General features: G+C 42.0%; 3 protein-coding genes across 4 annotated transcripts; all 3 read left to right on the forward strand.

Moving 5' to 3' along the window:
* Positions 1-392: 392 nt before the first annotated feature.
* grna (granulin a) lies at positions 393-9,719 on the forward strand. The gene is made up of 14 exons (XM_041957409.1): positions 393-533; positions 1,032-1,172; positions 1,833-1,970; positions 2,066-2,194; positions 3,359-3,440; positions 4,252-4,358; positions 4,533-4,686; positions 4,796-4,915; positions 5,050-5,144; positions 5,230-5,466; positions 5,971-6,357; positions 6,924-7,160; positions 7,342-7,593; positions 8,884-9,719. Exons 2-14 carry the CDS (start codon positions 1,032-1,034, stop codon positions 9,025-9,027), a joined length of 2,223 nt encoding a protein of 740 aa, XP_041813343.1. The 5' UTR covers positions 393-533; the 3' UTR covers positions 9,028-9,719.
* Positions 9,720-10,973: 1,254 nt separating this feature from the next.
* rundc1 (RUN domain containing 1) lies at positions 10,974-17,104 on the forward strand. Of its 2 annotated transcripts, XM_041957239.1 has the most exons (6): positions 10,974-11,499; positions 12,554-12,562; positions 12,780-12,938; positions 13,592-13,790; positions 13,896-13,991; positions 14,400-17,104. In XM_041957239.1, exons 1-6 carry the CDS (start codon positions 11,107-11,109, stop codon positions 15,260-15,262), a joined length of 1,719 nt encoding a protein of 572 aa, XP_041813173.1. In that variant the 5' UTR covers positions 10,974-11,106; the 3' UTR covers positions 15,263-17,104. The 2 variants fall into 2 exon arrangements, with proteins under 2 accessions (XP_041813173.1, XP_041813174.1); XM_041957240.1 differs by lacking the exon at positions 12,554-12,562.
* Positions 17,105-18,357: 1,253 nt separating this feature from the next.
* rpl27 (ribosomal protein L27) lies at positions 18,358-21,654 on the forward strand. Its single transcript, XM_041956875.1, has 5 exons — positions 18,358-18,398; positions 18,968-19,050; positions 19,315-19,484; positions 20,964-21,074; positions 21,570-21,654. The coding sequence occupies exons 2-5, from the start codon at positions 18,970-18,972 to the stop codon at positions 21,616-21,618; spliced, it is 411 nt and encodes a 136-aa protein (XP_041812809.1). The 5' UTR covers positions 18,358-18,398; positions 18,968-18,969; the 3' UTR covers positions 21,619-21,654.
* The last annotated feature ends 881 nt before the right edge of the window (positions 21,655-22,535 follow it).

Genomic DNA, 22,535 nt, shown 5'->3' on the forward strand with positions numbered 1-22,535 from the left:
GTCACAAAATGTCGCGCAGTGCAAGGAGATTTCACAAATCTGTAAAAAACGCCGCCAGTGTCAGTCCTGCGTTATGATGGAGGGACGACGGTGCGGATGTTGTTGAGATCAGCGGTAAAGCCGCAGGACCCGCCTGGCCCCGCCCCCTACCTCTCAGCCGCTGTAGTTCTGGCGCCCCCTGGTGGACACGACACCGCGCTGCGCTGCAAATGCCGCATGTAAACAAGTTCGTCCGTCAGGCAACTGCAACCTCTTTTCATAGCAGCGTGCGGCTGAACAGGAGCAGCTTCACTGAACATTATGAGTCGTATTTAATTCAAACAATCTGATTTCATGGAAGAGACCAGGAGAGCCGCTGCACGGCATTCTGGGAAATTGGGAACATCTCTCTCTCTCGCTCTCTCTCTCTCTCTCTATCTCTCTCTCTCTCTCGGGGGCGTGTTCAATAAAGTGCAGGTCTTTCATTTGTGTTATTTTGGGATCAGACACTCAACACCTGACTGCTCACAACAGCACTCCAATCTTTAACCAAGGTAAGAGCAAAATAAACTTCTTCTATTAGCCTTAATGATCTGACATGATACTTGCTCAGAAAATCACAGCTTTGAGTGATTAGTAAAGGCGCCCACACACATTTACAGCAAACAACTACTTTCACTTTTTTATTGCATTGATTGTTTTAATATTCTACGTGATGTAAATATGAATTGCTCCGTGTATAATGTCTGACTTGCCGAGATTTTTAGACGAAACGCTTTTCCTTTTTCATGTGCAAGCTAAACGAAACTGAAAGTGAGTTTATTTATTTTATTTAAAGTCATTGCTTGCTTGTTCATTCCGAAATAAATTTGAAAAACACCTCCAAGTGAAGTATTATAGATGCATATGGGGTTGGGTCTCAGACATTATTAGAATATCTGTCTCTCTGTGACCTTGGTGTATGATGTTGGGTAAGAAGGGGGATTCCACATGCACACCTGTCACTTTCCTTTCTCTCACGGCCTCTCTGTGCGTCTCCCCCCTGTGTGCAGATGCAGAGGTGGGTTGTGATCTGTTGGGCTCTCCTGGCCCTGGTTGGTGCAGATGAGTGTCCAGATGGAGGAAGGTGTGAAGACGGCCAAACCTGCTGCAGCGACCCAGCCAATGGCTATGAATGCTGCCCGTTTGATCAGGTAGATCTGGTTGTACTGGCTGCAAGTTCCGCATCATATTTTGCCTCAGCTGGAGGAAACTAATCACAATTATTCTACCTGCTGTAACTGAAAAGCTTTTGTAGTATTTCTGCTTTTTGGTATTATTAACCTCAGCATGTTGTAAATTGTGTTTTTAATTCCTCCTAACTTCTCCCTAAGTAGAGTTAAAGTAGTGCTCTATGAAAACATCACAACCTGCTTACAACACAGTACTGATTCAGTAAATTAATGTATTATATTAGTTTCAAGTATTGATACTGTGTTTTCAGATACTCACTGATGTTTTCCAAAGCTCCATGTCAATATTTTTTACTGCTCTCTGCCTTTGTAAGGCAGCACAGTCAATGTATGTTATATTATAACGCAGAAACTGATCCTCTAACACCAGCAAAGTCATAGTACTTCAGCTTAAATAGAGTCCTTTGTCCCTTGTTCATCACAGTTAAATGTACACAAGAGATAATGATTCTCTAGTGCGCAAAAATACAAAGAAATGAGGCTGTACAGTGCTACTATTCATCGTCAGTGGTGTTTTACTACTTCATGGATCAGATAGAAGCTACGGCTTCATTTAGCCGGTGTGATAGCACTTTAAAAACTTTGGTAGTCAAAGTGCTCGTACTACTGCTTCCCTCGCAGGCTGAGTGCTGTGAGGATCACACGCATTGCTGCCCTGCGGAAACAGTCTGCGATTCAGCCACGTCCAGCTGTGTGAACGCCACGGTGTCCATCCCCTGGGTAGAAAGAGCTTCTGCCGATCAACCCAGACTCTCTAAAGTAAGAATAACAGACAGCTGTAGCGTTCATGATTACGTGCTGACCAAGAGGTGTTTGCTGAAAGATCCTCCCCCTCTCACACCTTGTCCCCGCAGTCCTTCAGGATGATCAAGACGTACATGGGGGAGGAAGACGACAACATCTGTCCTGATCAGTCACGATGTCCTCCGGAGTTTTCCTGCTTGAGGGCCTTGACAAAGTTTGGCTGCTGTCCCCTAGCTCAGGTAATCAAACCTTGTTCGGCGCAGATTTGACATGCAACATTCTGAAGATCAATATATCATTTATTATGATAATAACAGGTGCAGTTATCACAATAACATAAATTGTATTGATTAACTGTATGTTATGGTTTTCTCTCCAAATAATTGCTACAAGGTCATTTAAGTGTCAAACTGGCAGAACAAAAATGAAAATCAAGTGAAAGAAATAACAGGAAATACAGACCAAACCCATGAAACTGAGTCTATTGTGTTCACCAGTACACCACTCATACATACAGTGCACATAGTAATACTGGAGGTATTATGAGTGCGTTTATTATGCAAAACTGAGGCTTATTTTTAAGAAGCTTCCTGTCACTAAAGTGATCTTTGCTTGTTTGGTTGACAGACTGCACTGTTTCACTTCACTGAAGACAGTCAATATGTTAAGATAAGATAAGATAAGATAGACTTTATTGTCCCTGTGGGGAAATTTTTCCTGGACTCCTACCAGCTGCAGTTTACAGGTATAACAGAAAAGAGAGAACCAAACAAGTGCAGCAGCGACATACTTCACAGAAGTAAATATATTATATGTATATATACATATATACACACATATGTATATATGTACACACATATGTATATACATACATACATATACACACCTATATACAAGAGTGGTATTAACAGATTATATTGCACGGATAGGAAATCATTGCACCATGTATCTTACTGTTGGTTGTTTAGCAGTCTGATGGATGTTGGCAGGAATGAGTTTTTGTAGCGGTCCAGCCTGGTTCTGGGGACCCTGAGTCTCCTGCAGGAACTCATGGTGTGCCAGTCTGGTGACGGACTGCTCATAAAGCAGCTGGAGGGGAGGATGATTCCTGATTCCCTATAATCTTCATGGCGGTCCGCACCAGACTGGCAATCTGTGACCTCGACTGAACTGATTTCTGCTATTCTGGAAAATTTTATATAGAAGCTGCAACGCTGCAAGTCTAACTAATACACCTGTTTGGAGTAATACAGTTAAAGTTTAACCCATGTTTCTTCATAAGAATATTAATTTATTAAATGTAGAGTAAAATTTTTACAAGGGGAATCCATCAGACACTTGGTTCAGTTTTGTGTTGTATTTATGAAGTGACTTGTTCTGAGTGGTTTTCTGACCCCTCACAGGGAGTCTCCTGCTCCGATGGGAAACACTGCTGTCCTGAGGGCCACCAGTGCAGTGAAGACAGCCGCTCCTGCATCAAAACAGGTGAAACTCTTCTGCTTACTGCTAGACAGTGTGGAAGGACATGTGGGGCTTTGAGTTGAGTTCCCCAAGGGTCCGTTCTCAGGTTCTTTTGTTAGACCTCGAGTGCTGCTACTAGTTATTGCTAGACAATATCAGCAGGTGACTATGATCCCATACAAGCTCTGAGTAAGTGCATCGTAAAATCAGTGAATGGATATGCCAAAATGTTCTCAGGTTAAACAAAGATAAAACTGAGAGAATTGTTTTTGGACACAAAGAAGAAAAGGCGGTGCTCAGCCTCATGTAATGCTGAAAATCTCAAACTCAGGCTTAAATTTTAATATCCACATTAAGACAATCACAAATCAGCCTAATACCGCCTTAAGATATATCAAGAATTGAAGGACTTGTGTCTCAGCTGGATTTAGAAAAACGTGTCCATGCACCTGCAGCTGAATCAGAGAACTGACCTTAAAATACTACTGTTGCTTTATAAAGCATCACATTTATGATCTGCTTCAATGCAGGTGCTCTGGGTTCAGGTCTGCTTACCGTCCCCAGAGTCGAAACACATGCAACTCATATCTGAAACAGACCTGATTCAACCCTCAGTTCCTTTAAATGAAGCCTTAAAACCTTCCTGGTTGCCACTGACCTTTATTGAAGTACATGTGGCTGCTCATTTAAATTCTCCTGTTTTGTTTGTGTTCATTTCTTCTTATTATTTCTTTTTCTTTCTTCTTGCCTTACCCTCCTAAGGGCTTTACTTTTATCTCAAGCCCCTAAATCATCACTTTTTTAAACATAATGTCACGTTGTCATGTGGTTGCAGAGCTTGCGTCTACGGTTCTGTGCAGCGACGGAGTGTCGGAGTGTCCAGATGGAACCACCTGCTGTGAGAACCCAGAGGGCCTGTGGGGATGCTGTCCCATGCCAAAGGTAATAAATGGCAGCTTTGAAAAGCTAATGCTACTCCAGACCATAAGTGAGATTATGAATGAGGAAAAAGTCAAATGACGGATTTGCATGATGTGCCTCGATGTCCTGACTTCACGGCGTCTTATCATGTGTGGCTCTGTGGTGATCCTCCGTCTGTCTTTATTGTCTAAACAGGCTGTGTGCTGCGAGGATAAGATACACTGCTGTCCTGAAGGCAGCACATGCGATCTCGAGCACTCCAAATGTATCTCCTCATCTACCAAAAAAGACATGCCAATGTGGGCCAAACTCCCTGCTCGGATAAGAGCGGACTGGGAGAACCAGATTGGTCAGATTCAGTTTTTGTGTTGCTGCAAAGTTATTTCCTCATTCTGATTAATCAGTGTTTAAATCTGAGTGTGTGCTCAAGCTTGAACTGTGTGTGTTTCCACTTTCAGAGGGTGAGCAAGTGACTGCAGAGACAGTTGATGATGGTTCAGAAAAAACCCCTGAAGTCACCACAGTTCCTCCTCCAGAGAGGGAAGTCTCTACGTCATCTGTTGCTAAGGCAGCTGCAGGTGAAACGTTCATCGGGCTTCAGAGCAAGCACAGAAATGGATCATTAAGATGATATTATACCTGTGCTGCCCCAGTGATGGGTTTTTGTTTTGTCAGATACGTAGGAAATGTTAACATTGGTATTTTTTTCCAGGCGATGTCCCCTGCGACGATACAGCATCCTGTCCAGATGGGACCACGTGCTGTAAAACCGAAGAAGGCGACTGGTCTTGCTGTCCTCTACCCGAGGTTCATTATCCAGACACTCCTGACTATCATGTCGAAGGTGTTGCCAGTCCTTAAATGTTTTTTCTGTCTTTCTGATAATCCCCAGGCTGTTTGTTGTGAAGATTTCATTCACTGCTGCCCACACGGTAAGAAATGTAATCTGGCTGCCATGACCTGCGATGACGACACGTGCTCCGTGCCGTGGGTCACCAAGGTACCCACAATCCCCAGGCAGGTCGCACAGGTGGGGGAAGTTGCGTGTGATTCCACCTTCAGTTGTCCTGATGCCACCACCTGCTGCAAGAACAAAACAGGCGGCTGGGCCTGCTGTCCTCTACCGCAGGTAAACACAGAGTAACATGCACTTGCCGTGTCTTATAATAATAAACAATAAATATGAAGCTACTGGCAGCTATGGTTAGCATGAAGAGCTAGCTTAGCTTAGTACAATGTTGGGAACTCTGCTGAAACAGCTGAAACAAACAACAGAAACTAATAATTAGTGAGCTTTAAAGATGTTGGTAGGTGGATTTTGTTAACTTTGGACAGGCTAGCTGTTTTACCCTGTTTCCAGTCTTTATGCTAAGCTAAGATAACTAGCAGGTGGCTTTAGCCTTATCATATAAACATGAAAGTGGTATCAATCTCCTCAGTGAAATCTCAGCAAGAAAGCAAGTTCATGTATTTCCCAAAACGCTGAACTGATTTTTACATTTTAAACTGAAACTCTCTTTAGCTCTGAGTTTGTCTGCACTTGACTGACACTTCTCTCTCCTCGTGCAAATGCATACATCCAACTGTCCCTTAACATTTGTGACTGAAGCGCTCCTGTCTTTTTGTCCAACAGGCGGTCTGTTGTGCTGACCTTGAACACTGCTGCCCCTCTGGCACCGTCTGTGACGTTGCCACCCTCACCTGTAAGAGCAGCTCAGGCTCAACGCCCATGCAAGAGAAGATACCTGCATTCGCCACAGAGGCGCCCACTACGGTGGCGACCACAACCCAAAGCGCAGAAGTCATGACCACAAAGCAACAGATGGAGGAGAATGAGCAGCCTGAGGCGGGCGAGGCGACGACAGATGAGGAGGAGGAGGAGAGTGAGGAAGACGAGGAGGAGGAGAATAAAGAAATGGAGGGCAGGGTTCAGTGTGACGACCACAGCAGCTGCCCTCAGGCCACCACCTGCTGCTTCATGAAGTCGTCTCAAAGGTGGGGCTGTTGCCCGCTGCCAGAGGTGAGCGCTGCTTCTCCACCTCATCACTGACCTCCAATAACATCCATCCTGAAATTTAAACCGGCAGTAACAACGTATTTACCACCTCATGGCATGAAATGACCGTCACACTGTGTGACTACAACTGATGATTGTTTTTATTTTTTAATGTGGTCATGATTTAGTTACTGCACCACATTAGCAGCATATGAACATTGTGATGTAGCTGTAGGCAGATATAAGGCCATGACAACTTCCAGCTTACAACTACTTACAATAGTGTTTTAAACCATTTATTCATTATTCATAAACTGCACTGCAAACAATTAACTAGCATCATTTTCCCCAAGAGACCAAGAAATATCCCAAGAGACAACAGACAGTATTATCACTGCAGTTCAGTGCAGTTCCTTCACACTGTCAGTCTGAAGTTATACAGGTTACAGATTAATTAATGTACTTCTACTTCCAACGATCACTCCACCACTGGTGTTTTTCACTGTTCTAAGCTGATTCCTTTTGAAAGCAGAACTGGAAAGCAGGGTGGACGATGTGAAAGTAGCACTTCCTCTCTCACTTCTCTCCAGGCTGTTTGCTGTGGTGATGGGAACCACTGCTGTCCCACCCACTACAAGTGCAGTGACAGCGAGACCTCCTGCGTCAAAGGAGAAGTAGTGATTCCGTGGTACACCAAGCTCCCGGCCACCACCAGCATCCAGGCTGATCCCAGCGCTGTGCCGTGCGACGGTCAGACTCAATGCCCTGAACACACCACCTGCTGCCGGCTGGTCACGGGCGAGTGGGGCTGCTGCCCGCTGCAAGATGTGAGCACTGCATGTGTGTGTGTGTGTGTGTGTGTGTGTGTGTGTGTGTGCATAGAGATTACTGTGAGGAGTGCAGCCACTTTGACATGAAAATATAAGACGCACTATCAGTGTACATTATCTCTGTCAGGGTTTGCTTATGTAAAATGGGAAACTAGCCTTGTGCATGCTGTGTCTGCAGGCTGTTTGCTGCCCTGATAAGGAGCACTGCTGCCCGCAGGGTTACACCTGTAACACCGCCTCGTGTCAGAAGCTCATCATGCTGCAGCTGGAGACTGTCCCGCTAACCCCGGTGTATCTGCCCCAGCATCAAGCCCAGCTCAGTCCCTTAAACCTCAGAGACGTCCAGTGTGATGAAAAGACCAGCTGTGCAGATGGAGAGACCTGCTGCAGGACGTCTGCGACTACATGGGGCTGCTGCCCACTTGCTAATGTACGTATACGGTGATACCTTCAGTCTTTAAAAGGACACTCAGCGTTTTGGGAAACACTCTTATTTGCCTTCTTGCTGAGAGTTAGATGAGAAGATTGATGCCACTCTCATGTCTGTACAATATATAAAGCTATCACAGGCAGCTGCTTAGCTTAGCTTAGCACAAGGGCTAAAAACCAGGGGAAACAGCTAACCTGGCTTTATCATAAGGTAATAAAATCCACCTATCAGCGCTTCTAAAGCTCACTAATGAACTTCTTATATAGTGTTCGTTTAATCAGCTAGGCTAACTGTTTCCCTATGTTTCCAGTCTTTTTGCTAAGATAAGCTAGCTATAGCTTCATACTTTTATAGTGGCATCATTGTTCTCATCTAATTCTCAGCAAGTGAATGTCAAACTGTCAATGAAAAAAATGATGTTTCGCAAATTAGGTTGAAAATATTCACTTATTTTTTAGTTTTTACAATATTAAATGTAAATGAAGCTTGTCTGGGCTTAAAAGCAGCTGAAACGTATGTAAGTAGTTAGTTTCTCTGGTGGAAAGTAATTAAGTATTGCACTTGATGGTGATGTATTCTTATATATTAAACTACTCAACCGCATAAAGTAGCTACCGTTAGCCTCACCTCCACCAGCTGTAGCATTAGTATGCTGCTTACATATTAGTCAGGATTAATAATCCGATAGTTCTCCATAATGTCGATGGATAGCAAGAGTCACATTTATGTGCACTTCTTACACAAAGTCAGACACTTTGAAATCCTTAATATAAGAGCTTTCATATTGAGGTACTGGATCACAAACTGTGTGATAATTAGATTTGTTAATATTGCCCATCTTCAATGACAGGATGTTAATGGAAAAAGTAAAGTAATTACAGTAAAGTAATTAAAATAATTTCAAATTTTGAGGTACTTGTATTTTGGGCTTTATCATTTTCTGATACTTTCTACTTACTTTTTATTCCACCACATTTATCTGACAGCTGTAGTTACAGATAAATATATAACACATTTAACATACGACAAACTTATAAAGATTTGTTCCGTTTTCTAGATGAGACACAACACGGTGTAGTCAAAATTAGCTCCAACTTGAGCAGCTACAACATTAAAATGCTGCTTATATGTTCAGGTATAGAAGTCCAGGTCAGTCAGGTTGTTATGAACCTGTAACAGAGTGTGCTTGTACTGCAGTGTTGTCACTTTAAGGTAACCAAAGCACCTGATTGTTTCCTCCACCAGCGGTTGACCGTGTGACATACCTTCCTTCCTCTGTCCTCTCCACAGGCGGTGTGCTGCAGCGACATGCTACACTGCTGTCCTGCCGGCTACACCTGTACTGCAGGTGGAGACTGCACCCAGAACACCAGGCTTCAGTGGTTCAACTGGCATGTGTTCCTCGCCAACAAAAAGAGAGCTCTGATAGTGTGAAAACATCTCTCCTGCACTGTCACGTGTTTCTGCAAGCAATGCACTAATGGGAAGTAATGAGAAGGGATTTTATGATGATTGTTAAATGCTTTTTGGGACACTGTGGAATAGATTTACACTTGGGTTTGTGATGTTCTGTGATCTTTGAGTTACGTGCAACAAGTTCAGTTCTGACATGCTGTTGTTATAATGTTCATAGGTCAAATGAGTCAGATAGATTCTTGTTATTCCAAGCACATAGTTTGCTACTTGAAACTCTGCTCCAGCCATTAAACAATGAACTGAAACACTCCACAGGTAGTAAGCTTTTATTCACTGTCACTCAGCTGTTTCTGTATGTCCTGCTTTAGCTGCCTCCTGTTGCAAAGTCTTTTATAATTTTGATTATGACAAACATGAACTGCTGTGTGATTTCGAATCCTGATGAACGAACCAGTTTTCTGGTCAGTACTTTGGTTTATTTAGATATATCTGTAGCATCACCTGTAACAAGTTCTTCTTCCTAAAATGATGGTTTAAAATCAAAACTGTTTTCATTTTTTGCGTTTTATTGTCACTTATGATCATTTAACAAACACCATGATGCAAACATGGAGAAATACACGCTTGGTGCTGCTTCATCTCTTGAGGAGTCAGATGAATCTCTACATATTCCATAAAACTAATAAACAAGATCTGATGTTACAACATTACAACTTGTCTAATCATTTTTTATATGAGTGTTATAGTGAGGTATCTGTGAGTGAAAGGCATAGAAGAAGACTTCATTCAAGGCCAATTAAAAACTGTATGTTTCTTGTCAAGCAACAAAAATACTGTGCAGTAAACAGCTCTTACATAAAGCAAGTGCACTAAAACTTTATACAAATAATCACAAAATGATGCCTGTCTGTTTTTCATTGTCTTTACTTCCGGGATGGAATTCCACTTTTTAGGCTGACGTCGCACTGCTTGAGCCTGTTTGACGTCAGGCTTTGTTTACTGACTTAGAATTGTTTTTTGGGTTTATCCTGCCCTTTGTGAGCAGTGAAGCTCGGTAGATGTAGATATCTAAACTTCCGATCATACAATTCAAAATAAAAGCGCATGCAGCGAAAACCTTTTTATTATATATGAATTGTTAAAAATCCACCCGCTGAGAATTTGTTTATTTTTACAGCGGAAACAGCACAAGACACAGGATTAAAAGCACAACTTGAATGAAAAGAATAAAAATGAGTGCACACGGAATCCCGTGGTGCAACTCCAGCTGCTTCTACATGTGTACTATACATGATAGAAATATAGGGAGTACGGCATAGAATGAAATGCAATATATGTGAAATATTTTTGCATCATTTTTTATGTATAGGCAATTTATAATTACACACACTGTACAAATCACTGGGTGTATTTTCATGTCGCTTAATTAACTAAAAATTGAATGACATTTTTACATTCTTTGAAACATATTAGCTCACTTATTAAAATGTTGAACACCCGAGTTTATTTAGACTAAAATATTTCCCTAAAATAATATTCCCAACTTTTATATCATTATACACACATTCTAACGTTTTATCCTCCATAATTTGAATGCAAATCCAAACTTGTTTTCAGAAATGTAAATTGTCTAAATGAATTTACAGCACATTACACAGTGGTGGGATCTACGTGTTATCATTTTGCTGCTTTTATTCTGTACTTTCACTTAAGTAACACTGCAGGAATTGTACTTCTAATTAAGTTTTTGTAATTGAGTTCTTAATTATTTTACGTACGTAAGCAAGTAAATATCTATCAGTACAATAAGCAGCGAGAGTTTCAATTTAATTTAGGTTGGACCTTTTCTGCAATAGCGATGCTTTTATTCTGAAGACAAACGTGCCATACTTCCTGTATTCCCTCGCTGCGTCCAGTTAGTTTGACGAACCTCCGCTTTGACGTATGAATCATCCTTCCCAAGATGGCGATGCACCTGTTTCTTCGGTGCTGATCCTTGTTGTTGTCTGCGCAACAGAAGAAAACAAAGCATCAGGAACAGAGTGTTAATAAAGTGGCGACGTAGACAAACAGCTGGAGTGAACTCCGTCTTTCAAAATGTCCACAGAGGAGCTGTCAGCCTCGGACAGCGAGGCTGCCTTCGCCGGCGCTGGGGAGCGGTGGGCACCGGTGGGCGCTGTGGCCAGTCCCGAGGATGAGAGCGGGAGCGGGACCGCTGGCCGGCCGACGCAAAGGTGCTCGTCCTCGGCCACGGAGGAGGAAATGGCCGTCAGGCTGGAGAAGCTGGAAGAGGAGCAGGACTTGCTGAACTCCTCTCTCCTCGCCCTCACCTCGCACTTTGCTCAGGTTCAGTTCCGGCTGAAGCAGATCGTTCACGCTCAGAGCGAGGAGAAGGAGCGGATGCTGGCCGAGCTGGAGGAGTTCGCCTTCAGGGGCTGCCCGCATGTGGTGGGCTGCAGAGCTCAGGATGCCAAACAGCTGGAGAACTCGGTGAGGTTTCTGCCCATGATCTTACACTGACACACACTGTCCTGCACACACTCTGAGCACATACCAGGAAAAATTAGTAAAAAAAAAGGCGTTTCCTTGTGTTTATGACACCTGTCACCAAGTGATGGAGGGTCCTTTATTAGTTCTTCTTATTTTATTGATCCATATTACGTCCCCACGTGGATTTGGACTATAATTGCTCTGCTTTTCTGTTTCCATACCTGGCTACAGGTGTGAGATTAACATATAGATTTGTCAGTCGACAGAAAACTATTCTGATCATTGTTATAAAAGTTATTTTTGAGGGAGAAGTGCAGAACATCAGCCGCTGGATTGAGAGGATTTGGTGTTTTTCTTTGCTACATTTGTTGGTTACTTGCATATTTTTGGGTTTGAGGCTGTTAGTTGGACAATAAAATCTCACAGATCTCACCCTGGGATTTAGACAGTTGTGATTAATATGTTTCACTGTTCTCAGATTTTTTTGAAACCAGTAAAGATTGATGTTTTAAGTAGATAGTTGTCAGATTAATCAGTAATGGGAGTTGTGGTCAGCTGTGGTCAGTCATGTAGATATTTCACAGAGACATTTAACACTCATACACACACTGATCTGCGGCTGGACACACGGATGCAGACAGACGCACACAGTGAGTGTATGTGGTGTCCGTGAGGTTTTTTCATTAAAGCTGATTACAGCGCTCGTGTTGCGTCACACTCGGGGCTGCTGCGCCCACCTCTGTTTTGTTCCCAGAGATCTCTTATCTCCATTGGAAAAAGCTGCTTTCTGCTACAAGTGTGTGACTCACGGGGCTGCAGGTTCAACAAATACCTCCAGCAGATCACTATCTGTTCAATAAAGGTCTCTGTGTGCACAACGGTGGTGAAGCAGCCCGCTTTGTTCCCGCCACTGTTTCCTCCCTGCCTCTTTACATTTAGTCTCACTGAAGCCTCGGCCTCACCTAATCTTTTTTTTGTAATTCTTGCCCAGCATATGTTCCACCCTAAAGGTCTTTTTATGTCATTTCTCCCTTGTTGCATGCTTTACTTGCAGGGGGATCTGGTGAGTATGATACCTGGTGTCTCTTTGAGAGTTTGGTTTGTGTATTTTTGTGTACATGTTGTGACCGTGACTCCTTATGCTCTTAAATATTGATGTTGGTATGGGTATGGTGAATCCCGCATTGGTGAAGCTCGAGTACATGTTGTCCACTGTGGTGTTGTGGTCGCTCGGCGCTTTCTGTCTGCAGAAATTAAAGTCATTGTGTTTCTCCTGTCAGAGCGAGAGGGAGAAGAGGGAGCGCCTGGAGGCTCAGAGGGAAAAACAGAAGGATCTCATTTTCCAACTGAAGACACAGCTGGATGATCTGGAGCGCTTCGCCTATCAGGAGGGCAGCTACGACTCGCTGCCGCAGTCTGTCGTCATGGAGAGGCAGAAGGTGGGAAATGCACTGATGCGATGCTCGCCACTGGAGCTGGATTCAATCCTGTCACGTGTTGATGTGTCGTATCGGCTGCAGGTTGTCTGATCAGCTGTGAATCCTCATGCTAACGTATTAGAGAAAGTGATCATTAAAACATGAGAATGAGAAGTTTGTGTTGAACCCAAATTATCACGACGTGTCTGTTATTCAAACACACAATGTGGTGTTTGCCTGCTTCAGATCAGGTGTAACAAGTCAAGCGTCAGCTCTTTAAATGCCTCAGGCTTAGTTTGTGAGGCTGTGCTTTGAGCTTCATGCTAGCATCAGTTTAACTAACATGCTGATGGTCTGCAGGTACAATATTTATGTGTTTATTGTGTTAGCATGCTAACACGCTAAATAGCACCAAACACATAGTACAGCTGAGGCAAAACATTGTTTTAGTCAGGATCCAAGTGGTGAACAGAGCAACATTTCCATCTCTAGGGTCAAACTGTGTGCATGGCTCAAAATTAACCCCCTAATAAGAAGTTAGCTTGTGAATGCAATGCTGATGATGGAGCTCCCCACCAACACATTAACAACACCTCCAGAAATCTACACCTGCAAACAAATTCTCCACCTGTGGGGAATCAGTGGTAACCTCCAGTCTATGTCACATATTTCAGGTCATCATTGACGAGTTGATCAAAAAGTTGGATGTGAACCTTAACGAGGACATCGGGAACTTATCGCCCGAGGAGCTGAGACAGAGAGTGGACGCTGCCATCGCTCAGATCGTGAACCCGGCCCGGGTCAAAGAGCAGCTGGTGGAACAGCTCAAGACCCAGATCAGGGACCTGGAGATGTTCATCAGCTTCATCCAGGGTACAAACATCGTTCAAGTGGATCAGAGGTTCCTGTTTGTTTCCATGTCACAGTCGCTATTTCCTTTGTTGCTTTAATTGATGACTTTGCTTTTTCCTCCTAAAGATGAGGTTGGGAACCCTCTCTTATCAGACGGAGGACTCAGCCAGCAGCCGCAAGCAGCAGGGACCAATGCCAGAACTCCAGGAGTGAAGAAGAAAGGTCAGTTTCAAAATCTACAGGTGAAGTTTGTAGTGATAAAACCAGGAGACGCCTGATGAGCTTACAGCTCTGTGCTCAAACATTACTGTGTTTCTATCTGTGAGCCACGTCGGGGTAAAGACACTGAGGAGTTGAGTTCTGCCAATAAAAGAAGTCACATTTTCCACTTGTGAGCTAAATTTAGCCTCTTTGAGTGTCTTAAGCAGGACAGACACTGTGCATTGTTATTCATCTTGTGGTAGCTCACACAATCCGTCTTTCAACAATCAAAATTCCAGCCAGAAATCCTGCCGATCATTATAAAAGAGATCATTATAAAAGGCAGCTTTGCTGGAGGTGGTGTTCAAAACCAGCAGTGCTGCTGTCAAATATAAATATATTCTTCTGGTTCTCCACCTGTCACTGCAGTGGACCCAGAACAGGCCCAGAAGATGCGAGAGACCGGCCTGCAGCTGATCCAGAAAGCCCTCGCCGTGCTGCAAATCTTCGCTGCGAGCCAGTTTGGCTGCGCCCCGGGCCACATTCCTCAGAGCGTGTGGCCCCAGGAGTCGACAGGGCAGGACTACGGGCCCCTGCTGCAGCGTCTGGAGGCGGCCGTCGATAAGGTGCGAGTGCTGGGCTCTTGCAGACAGCCCTCCCTCGAACATGTCGTCAACTACACCAGCAACGCAGCTCTGGGACCTCGAGACGAGCTGACGACCTCTGTGAGGAAGGAGCTGGCGTTTGCTCTGAAAGACTTGTTGGCTCACGGCCTCTTCTCACCCTCCCAGACCATGAGCCTGGTGCTGGCACCCATCTCCTGCCTGCTGCCTTACAGACCAGCCCCACAGACAATGCACCCATGGGAACTCTTCGTTAAATACTACCACTCCAAAAACGGGAGGGCCTTCGTGGAGTCACCAGCCCGCCAGCTCTCACAGTCCTTCAGCCTGCCAATAGGGGGCGGCCCGGTGACGGTCACCCCTAAACAGTCTCTGCTGTGGGCCATTCACACTGTGCTGAAGGAGCACGGACGCTACAAACGAGGACCAGACACAGAGTTCAAAGCGCTGGTGTGCATGGCTCTGAACGAGCAGCGCTTGGTGTCGTGGCTCAACCTGCTCTGTAAGTCCGGGACTCTGATACACCCGCACTACCAGTCCTGGAGCTACATGGCCCAGACCGGCTTCGAAGGAGCCCTGCGAATCCTGGGCCGCATCAGCCACCTCAAATTCAACCTCCCGGTGGACCTGGCTGTTCGGCAGCTGAAGAATATAAAGGATGCTTTCTGAGGAGGGACCAAAAACAGAAGAAACCAATGAAAAGTAAAGAAACATCAGTCTCAGAAATCACGTATTTTCTCAGCTAAACGAGTCTGCTCTTACCTGGCATTCAGGACCAAAACAGTGACTTTGTGCTTGAAGTCTGTAACCTTATTCAAGGTTATTTAAGTAGCCACCCATTTAAGTAAAGTGCAAGTGTGTGATGTCTACAGTACATGCATGGATGACAATGTTCTGTGAGCTTCAGCCATAAGCAGCCATAATCTGCATATCCCACTATGTTTAAGATGCCAAAAGGTCAAGATGACAATGCTACTTTTACTGTAAACATGCCTTAGAATGGAGATTGAGATTACCTCATCTGTAGTGAAGCCTTCCTGACCTTTCCAACCTTTGCTCATCGTATCATTCCCAGCGTTTCTATTATAAAAACTTGATGCGGGTCCACGATTTCAGTGTCCCCGCATTCTGGTCAAATTTATCTGTGCTCAATTCACAGAGTTAGATGTGGAAATATCGGGACAGGAGCGAGAGAGAGAGAGTGTCGAGCCAGAATATTTACACATCCTGACCGGACAGATTAAAATATGTTGCTCCTCAACAAACTGGTGATTACCGGATAACCAAACCCCCAGTGGTCCCCTTTTCATGCGATGGCCTAAGCTATGCAGCAGAGAGAGGTTGGGTCGGTACAGTAATCAGTACTGTAATGTCGTCACTTTGACAATCCAGGAAGAAAAATAATGTGCAGAACACTTCTCGATACTGTGCGTCTACGCAGTAACCAAGAGCTTGTGATGTATTGGTCCTTGTTGGTGCTTGTACTGCTCCGTCGTTCACAGTGACTTCTGTCATTAGGCGATAAATCATGTGTAGCAGATTGGTTGATCGTAACGCTAAACAGCAGCACTCAGGTCAACTAGAAATGAGAGATGTCTTACAGTTGCCGTCATGATGCAAAGTGTCGTGTCACATTATGCAGCTGTTATGCGCTCTCAGCTCCATTTTTTTGTTCTCTCTTCTTGCACGTTTTTTCAGGTGTGTGAACAGTTAGACCCTGTATGAACTGCTGCTTTTCTCCTATTCCAGGTGTAGTTCAGATTCAATGATGTTGTATGGGAGGGATTTATTTAATGATGTAAGCTTGCATCTCATATGTGACACGATTGTAGGATATAAAAGGTTCAGTTTTTTTCTTGTTTTTCCGAGAAATTTGTTTTTATCTTCCTGAGACAGCTGAGTTGCACGTATGATATCCTTAAATACTGAATGTACAAACCATAGATGCTATTAAACTGATGTTAGTTTATATCTGCTGTATGTTTCCCTGCAGTTTATGGGATTGAAACTCGTGATTGACAAGGCGTGCTGATAAAAGATTGCTGCGTTTTTATTTCCTTAGATGAAAATCTAATTCCATAACAGTGCACTTTGAGACTGACACCTACAGATGCATTTTATTGTTTATTTTATGTTACTGTGTCAATGGAAACTTTGTGTTCTGTTCAGCTGATGTGTAGTAAATATAATGCTTTATTTTGTTTCCCTTTTTCCCATTTTGTTGTGTTTTGTTCAGCTTTTATGTTGTGATTTATGTAAAGAGACATTTATTTATTCGACAGCATGTTTTGGCTCAGCGCTGAAGTAGATAGAACATATCAGAAGACTTGTAGCTCCTGAACTGTAGTTGTTCAGTCACACACTGAAATATAGACACACTGAATCATTTAAATTGTGCTATTTGTTATATTTATTTCATTGCTTTAATCACAAAAAATATATTGGGATATGTGAATTGTGTTAAGTTTTTTTCGTTTTTATCTTGTTTAATGCATCCCTGCAGCTGTAAATGAATTAAACAAACTAAATGAACCACTGTGTTGCTTATGAGTCTTTATCCTTTCAGTTTTAAAGAAATCCAGAAACAAAACTTTGCACATTATAGATAATGGTGTGATTTTTTTTAATTGAAAACTGTTTATTTTCCAGCTTCTCATGTAGAACAGTGAATATGTAAGACATCCATTGCATTTGTTAGATAAAAGATAAGTATTAGTTGATATTAATCAATAAAAAGTAAAATAATTAAAGTGCAAAGTACATAGCTAACCATATCTATAGTGGAATAGATTGTGAAAACCTGGACTTCTTGATCTGAAGTTCACCAAAATAAACCTGGTAAGTGAGATGTTTTTTGTTTTGTTTTGTTTTTTCAGCTTTGTAGCTTCTACAATAACTTTATGGTTTGTTTAATGAGCAAAATAATCATCCAGCATCCTCAAGAATGGTCATTAAAAAGTTCTATCATGTCTTTTCCATCTTTATAAACATCACAATTGTTGGTAACATCTACAAATCTTATACGATATAATAATATATACGTTTGTGGGATATTTACAATATAAGTTTCAGTAAAGTGTTAAATTTAATAGAAGTTACTTAACTGTTGCCACTGAATATAAATTCCATGCAAATTTTTCTTATGAAGTAATTTTCCTTTTGCTATAAAAATAATTCCTTATATTTTTATTTCATGGTTTTTGTTAGGAGGTATTCGCAGATAAGAATTGTGTTGATTTTTCTGATTTGTTTTAATGAACTGTATTTAGGTACAATTTCAAGTATTTGCACTTGAGTATCCATTGTTATAGATTAAGCTACAAAACCATATGTAAATTAGTTACATTTGTGTTACTGTAACTAGCTACAACACAGAATGCTGAATAAAAAGAAGTGCATTTGTATTGATAATACAATAATATTTATATAATACCATACTGACAGAGTCATTCGGCATAATGAATACTTTTAATTCTGATATTTTAAGCAGATTTTGTTGCTAATATATGTGTACTTTTACTTAAGCGTTTGAATGCAGGGCGTTTGCTTGTCGGCTAACTGTATCTTGAGGTAGTGTCGCTTTAACTATTTCACTTAAGTGCAGTCTTCATATTTTTTATTTCTAAATGAATGTATTTTTCAAATAAAATCCTTAATCGAACATTTTCGTAACCAAAAAGAGCAGAACTCTCCTTACAAACAGAAAATTGCACCCGGAAGTGACGTAGTTTGTTCGGCAGGGTCAAAGTTGACAAAAACGCTCTTAACTTCCTTTCCTGTTAGCGGTGGCCGTAGAACAGCATCAGTGAGTGAAATTTCCCTTGAAACAATCTTAAACCATCGCTGCAAATCTGGCCATTTTTGTTGTTCTTATCATATCACACTACGACAATCACTCCTTTAATTGATATATGTATGCTATTTTCGTGTATTTGTATTTGACAACGTAAGAAAATTAGCAGTTAATGCAGCGTTTCGTCTCCGTAGGGTTCATTTCAACATGGCAGCTTCCTTGATGTAGGCACACAGTCCCCGTCTGAACACTCATTTAAAGAGGCCAGTTGTATATTTTCGGCCGGCCTAACGAGTTGTCTAGTTTGATTCTAATTTAACCAGCTATAACCATATGATTGGCCCGTGTTAAAGCTGAATAAATGTTTCAGGCTCTGGAAATGGTCAGAAAGCCGTTTCCTAGCTGCAGGCTAATGCTAACTTAGCCGGCCAGTCAGGCAGTAGCAACCATTCGAAAGCTTAATTTCTGAAAGTTTCCGTGTTTGACTGGCTGATGTTCACATTGGTAGTGTTGGTTGTTACTTGTGATGTGTTGAATTTGCTGTGGTGATGCATGACTTGACCATGTTTTCTTTGCGGCAGACATGGGCAAGTTTATGAAGCCTGGGAAGGTGGTGATGGTCCTAGCTGGACGCTACGCCGGACGCAAAGCTGTCATCGTGAAGGTAAAACATGGCTGTGGCTGGACGATATCTACTTCTCACAAAGATTTCATTCTAAACGTACATGCTGAGTATTGACATCTATCTGCAGTGGGGTTAACTGCTTTTCAACATGCAACTCGCATGATCTGACACCAGCAGTAATCAGTCGCTTCACCGAAATCTAATCATAGTAAAGGAAACTACAGGAATGATTAAACATCACAAGTTTTTCCATTGTGGGAGGTCAGCGTCTGATATGTCTTTTTTATTAATGCCTCTTTGCAGAACATTGATGATGGCACAGCTGACCGTCCTTACAGCCACGCTCTGGTCGCAGGCATCGACCGCTATCCCCGTAAGGTGACCACGACCATGGGCAAGAAGAAGATTGCCAAGAGGTCCAAGATCAAGGCCTTCGTCAAGGTGTTCAACTACAACCACCTCATGCCCACCAGGTTGGTGTTTTCTGTCGATACTAATGATTTCCTGTGATAGGACATTTCCATTGTTTTACTGAAATTTTGGGTGATGGCCGTTTTACTGATGCTGGTGTAGCAAATGTACAGCACTTATTCTTCAATGATGCAAACGTAGCGACGGGTTGAGACAGCAAAATGTCTTTTAGGGGCTGACGTGAAATTCTCCTTGTGTGAATATATCTACTACTTCAGTTAAAAGGTCAGGTGGAGGCCTGTGGTCAGCTAAAGGCTACTCGCTGTAGAAATCAGTTAAACCCTTCATCACTTTTAGATTTTTTTTTGTTTGAATTCTGTGACTATGAAGCAATGTTTTATTCCCAAGTGCAGCGCCAATGCATTCTGAATTTGGTATAGCAGCTACTGTTGCATTTAGAGCCAGCCACCATAACAAACTGAAGAAAAAACAGGTTCTCAGATACTATAGCTGATGACCATAATAAATCTATTTATCATTGAATTGCCCAGATGAAGTCTTTGTTTCTGTGGTCAGGATAATTCACAATATCATTAACAGAAAGCTTAAAATGGGAATTTACAGTGTAGAAAAGTTTGGAAACTTCACACAAGCCATTGTGCTAACCTAAATTAATTCTGGTCCTGGTATTTCTGTAGCTTCTATGGGCCAAACCTCTTCACCTTACAGTTTTAAAAATTTACATTAGTCATTGTAAATGTCTGAGACAGTCCAAACGTTGTATATTCTATATCCTTCCTGACATAGAAAGCAGAGACCGTAGCTCTACTTTTATTTTATAAATGTTTTGTTTGGAGCTGATGGAACAAGTTATGGATTCAGATCCAATGTTTTTCCTCTAAAATGAGCATTGTGCACTCTCTCAGAAACTGTTGATTCCCTGAAAGTAAACCTGCTCACCTTTGGAAGTGGTTCTGTTGTTGCCCCATGTACAGGAATCAGTTCAGCTGTATTGTCATAGTTCGTGGATGTTAAGCTGTCAGCAGGTTGTGTAAATTAAATTGAGAAACGAGATTTGGTTTGAAGTAGGTTGGATGATGGTTTTGTTTGTAAATCTGAACTTAGACACTGAATGTTGTTCTGGAGCAATGTTTAACATGACAAATGATTTTAAAACAAAGGTTTTAAACACAATAACATGAGAGAGACTTAAATATGTTAGTGTGTGCCTAAATTGTTAATTTAATCAGCTGTATAGAGGGCTGCATAACTTCAGGTAACCATTGAATTCCACTTTATGTGCCAGATGTGGACAGTTTATGGCATGGCACACCCAGTGATGATCTGACTGGTGATAAAGAAATGCTCGTCTTCTTTAGCTCATGTGTGAGACACTTCTAATGTAAAACTGCTCAGCTGTTTTACATCAGAAAGTTGTAAATGTGGACTTTAACACAAGCTAAAGTGACTTTCTGCTCAACAAGCCATACTGGGATAAGTGGAGGGTGTAATAACTTTATCGATCTGCTGTTTTCCTTCAGATACTCTGTGGATATTCCTCTGGACAAAACTGTTGTGAACAAGGACGTCTTCAGGGATCCTGCCCTCAAGCGCAAAGCCAGGCGGGAGGCCAAGGTCAAGTTTGAGGAGAGGTGATTCCCCTGTTAGAGTTCATGTAGTTCTGTTGAATTCCTGTTTTCCTGAACACCACCTCGGCTTCATATTATGTTTGTTAATATGAGGGATGCTTCAGAGGACAACTGAAATAAGTTCTCAAATGTACATCAGATCCATGTATTCTCATTTTACCTTCAGAGGCCGTTCACTCAGATATATAATGGCAGAGCAGTGTCACTTAAAGTTCAGTTTCAGAACAAATCAAACAGAAATATGGCCTTCACAACACGCTGTTGTTGTGACAAACCGAACATCTTTGTGTGACAGACACACCTGTCACGTGTAGAGTCATGTCTTTCAGGCTTGTTTGTTTTAGTGGAATATTCCTCCTGTTGGCAAACATTAGTAATTAGATCAAAAAGCCTTCCAGCTGCTGCAGTGTGATGTCGGTTGTGAGAAGCTAGTTTAGATAAGTTTAGATGTAGTTAACTTGGTTACGTGTGCTACATTTGTTTTTTTTCTGTTTCCAGGTACAAGACGGGCAAGAACAAGTGGTTCTTCCAGAAGCTCAGATTCTAACTTCACCTGATTTCACAAATAAAAGTTTTAAAAATGCATTTTGATTTTCGACTCTTTATTGACATTTTCTATCTTTTGAGTTGTGTTGGGGGAAAATTGCACAAAGTATTTAAAACCAAATGTATTGTCGTTGCAACCATCAATGTTTTTTGAGAAATATTTTTCCCGTCTCTGCCAAATCTGGTAGAATTGAGGTTGTGGTAATCTGTATATTCTGATGGATTATTGATCAGATTTCTACATGATTACAGTCAATACTTGGGAAAATCCATTAGAAATGGATAAATGCTTTCAGGAGGTGTCGACGTAACTACACAACTTTACAAATCTTTGTTGCATGATATAACGTGTCAAACCAAAGTAATGAGGCTGTGAGTTGATTTCAAACCTAAACACAATCTGACATGAAAGTGATGACATGTAAAGGAAGTAGATTTCCACCTTAAAACAAACATTCATCCACTCATTTTCCTCAGGAAACAAACTCTCAATCAGATGTTCAGCACAATTTCATGGTGACATTTCGTCAGCCTGCTTCATAGCTGGTAATAAAGGTTTATTTTACATTAATAGAATGAAAATGGCAGCAAACTTGAACTTCTTGAAGTCACAATGTAAGTAAAACATTTCAATGCAACAGCGCAGTGTTTAAATAGATTAGCACAAACTTAACTAACTGCTCCTGATGTTTCACACAAGTTCAGCTGATATGTTGTTTGCTGGATTCATTTAGAAATACTTTTTGAACTTGATTAAGCAATTTTTTGTGTGCTTCAAGCTTTTTTTTCACATTTTCAAACAAAATGCTCAGTTTATGGCCAGTATATCCTCCAGAGCTCTGTTTACTCTCTGAAACGTTTCTCCAGTCTACACCTAATACACGTGTCCTGGATGGCACTTTTATACTGAAGTTTTTC

Source organism: Chelmon rostratus, chromosome 17 (assembly GCF_017976325.1).
Source record: "Chelmon rostratus isolate fCheRos1 chromosome 17, fCheRos1.pri, whole genome shotgun sequence".
Lineage (NCBI taxonomy): Eukaryota > Metazoa > Chordata > Actinopteri > Chaetodontiformes > Chaetodontidae > Chelmon > Chelmon rostratus.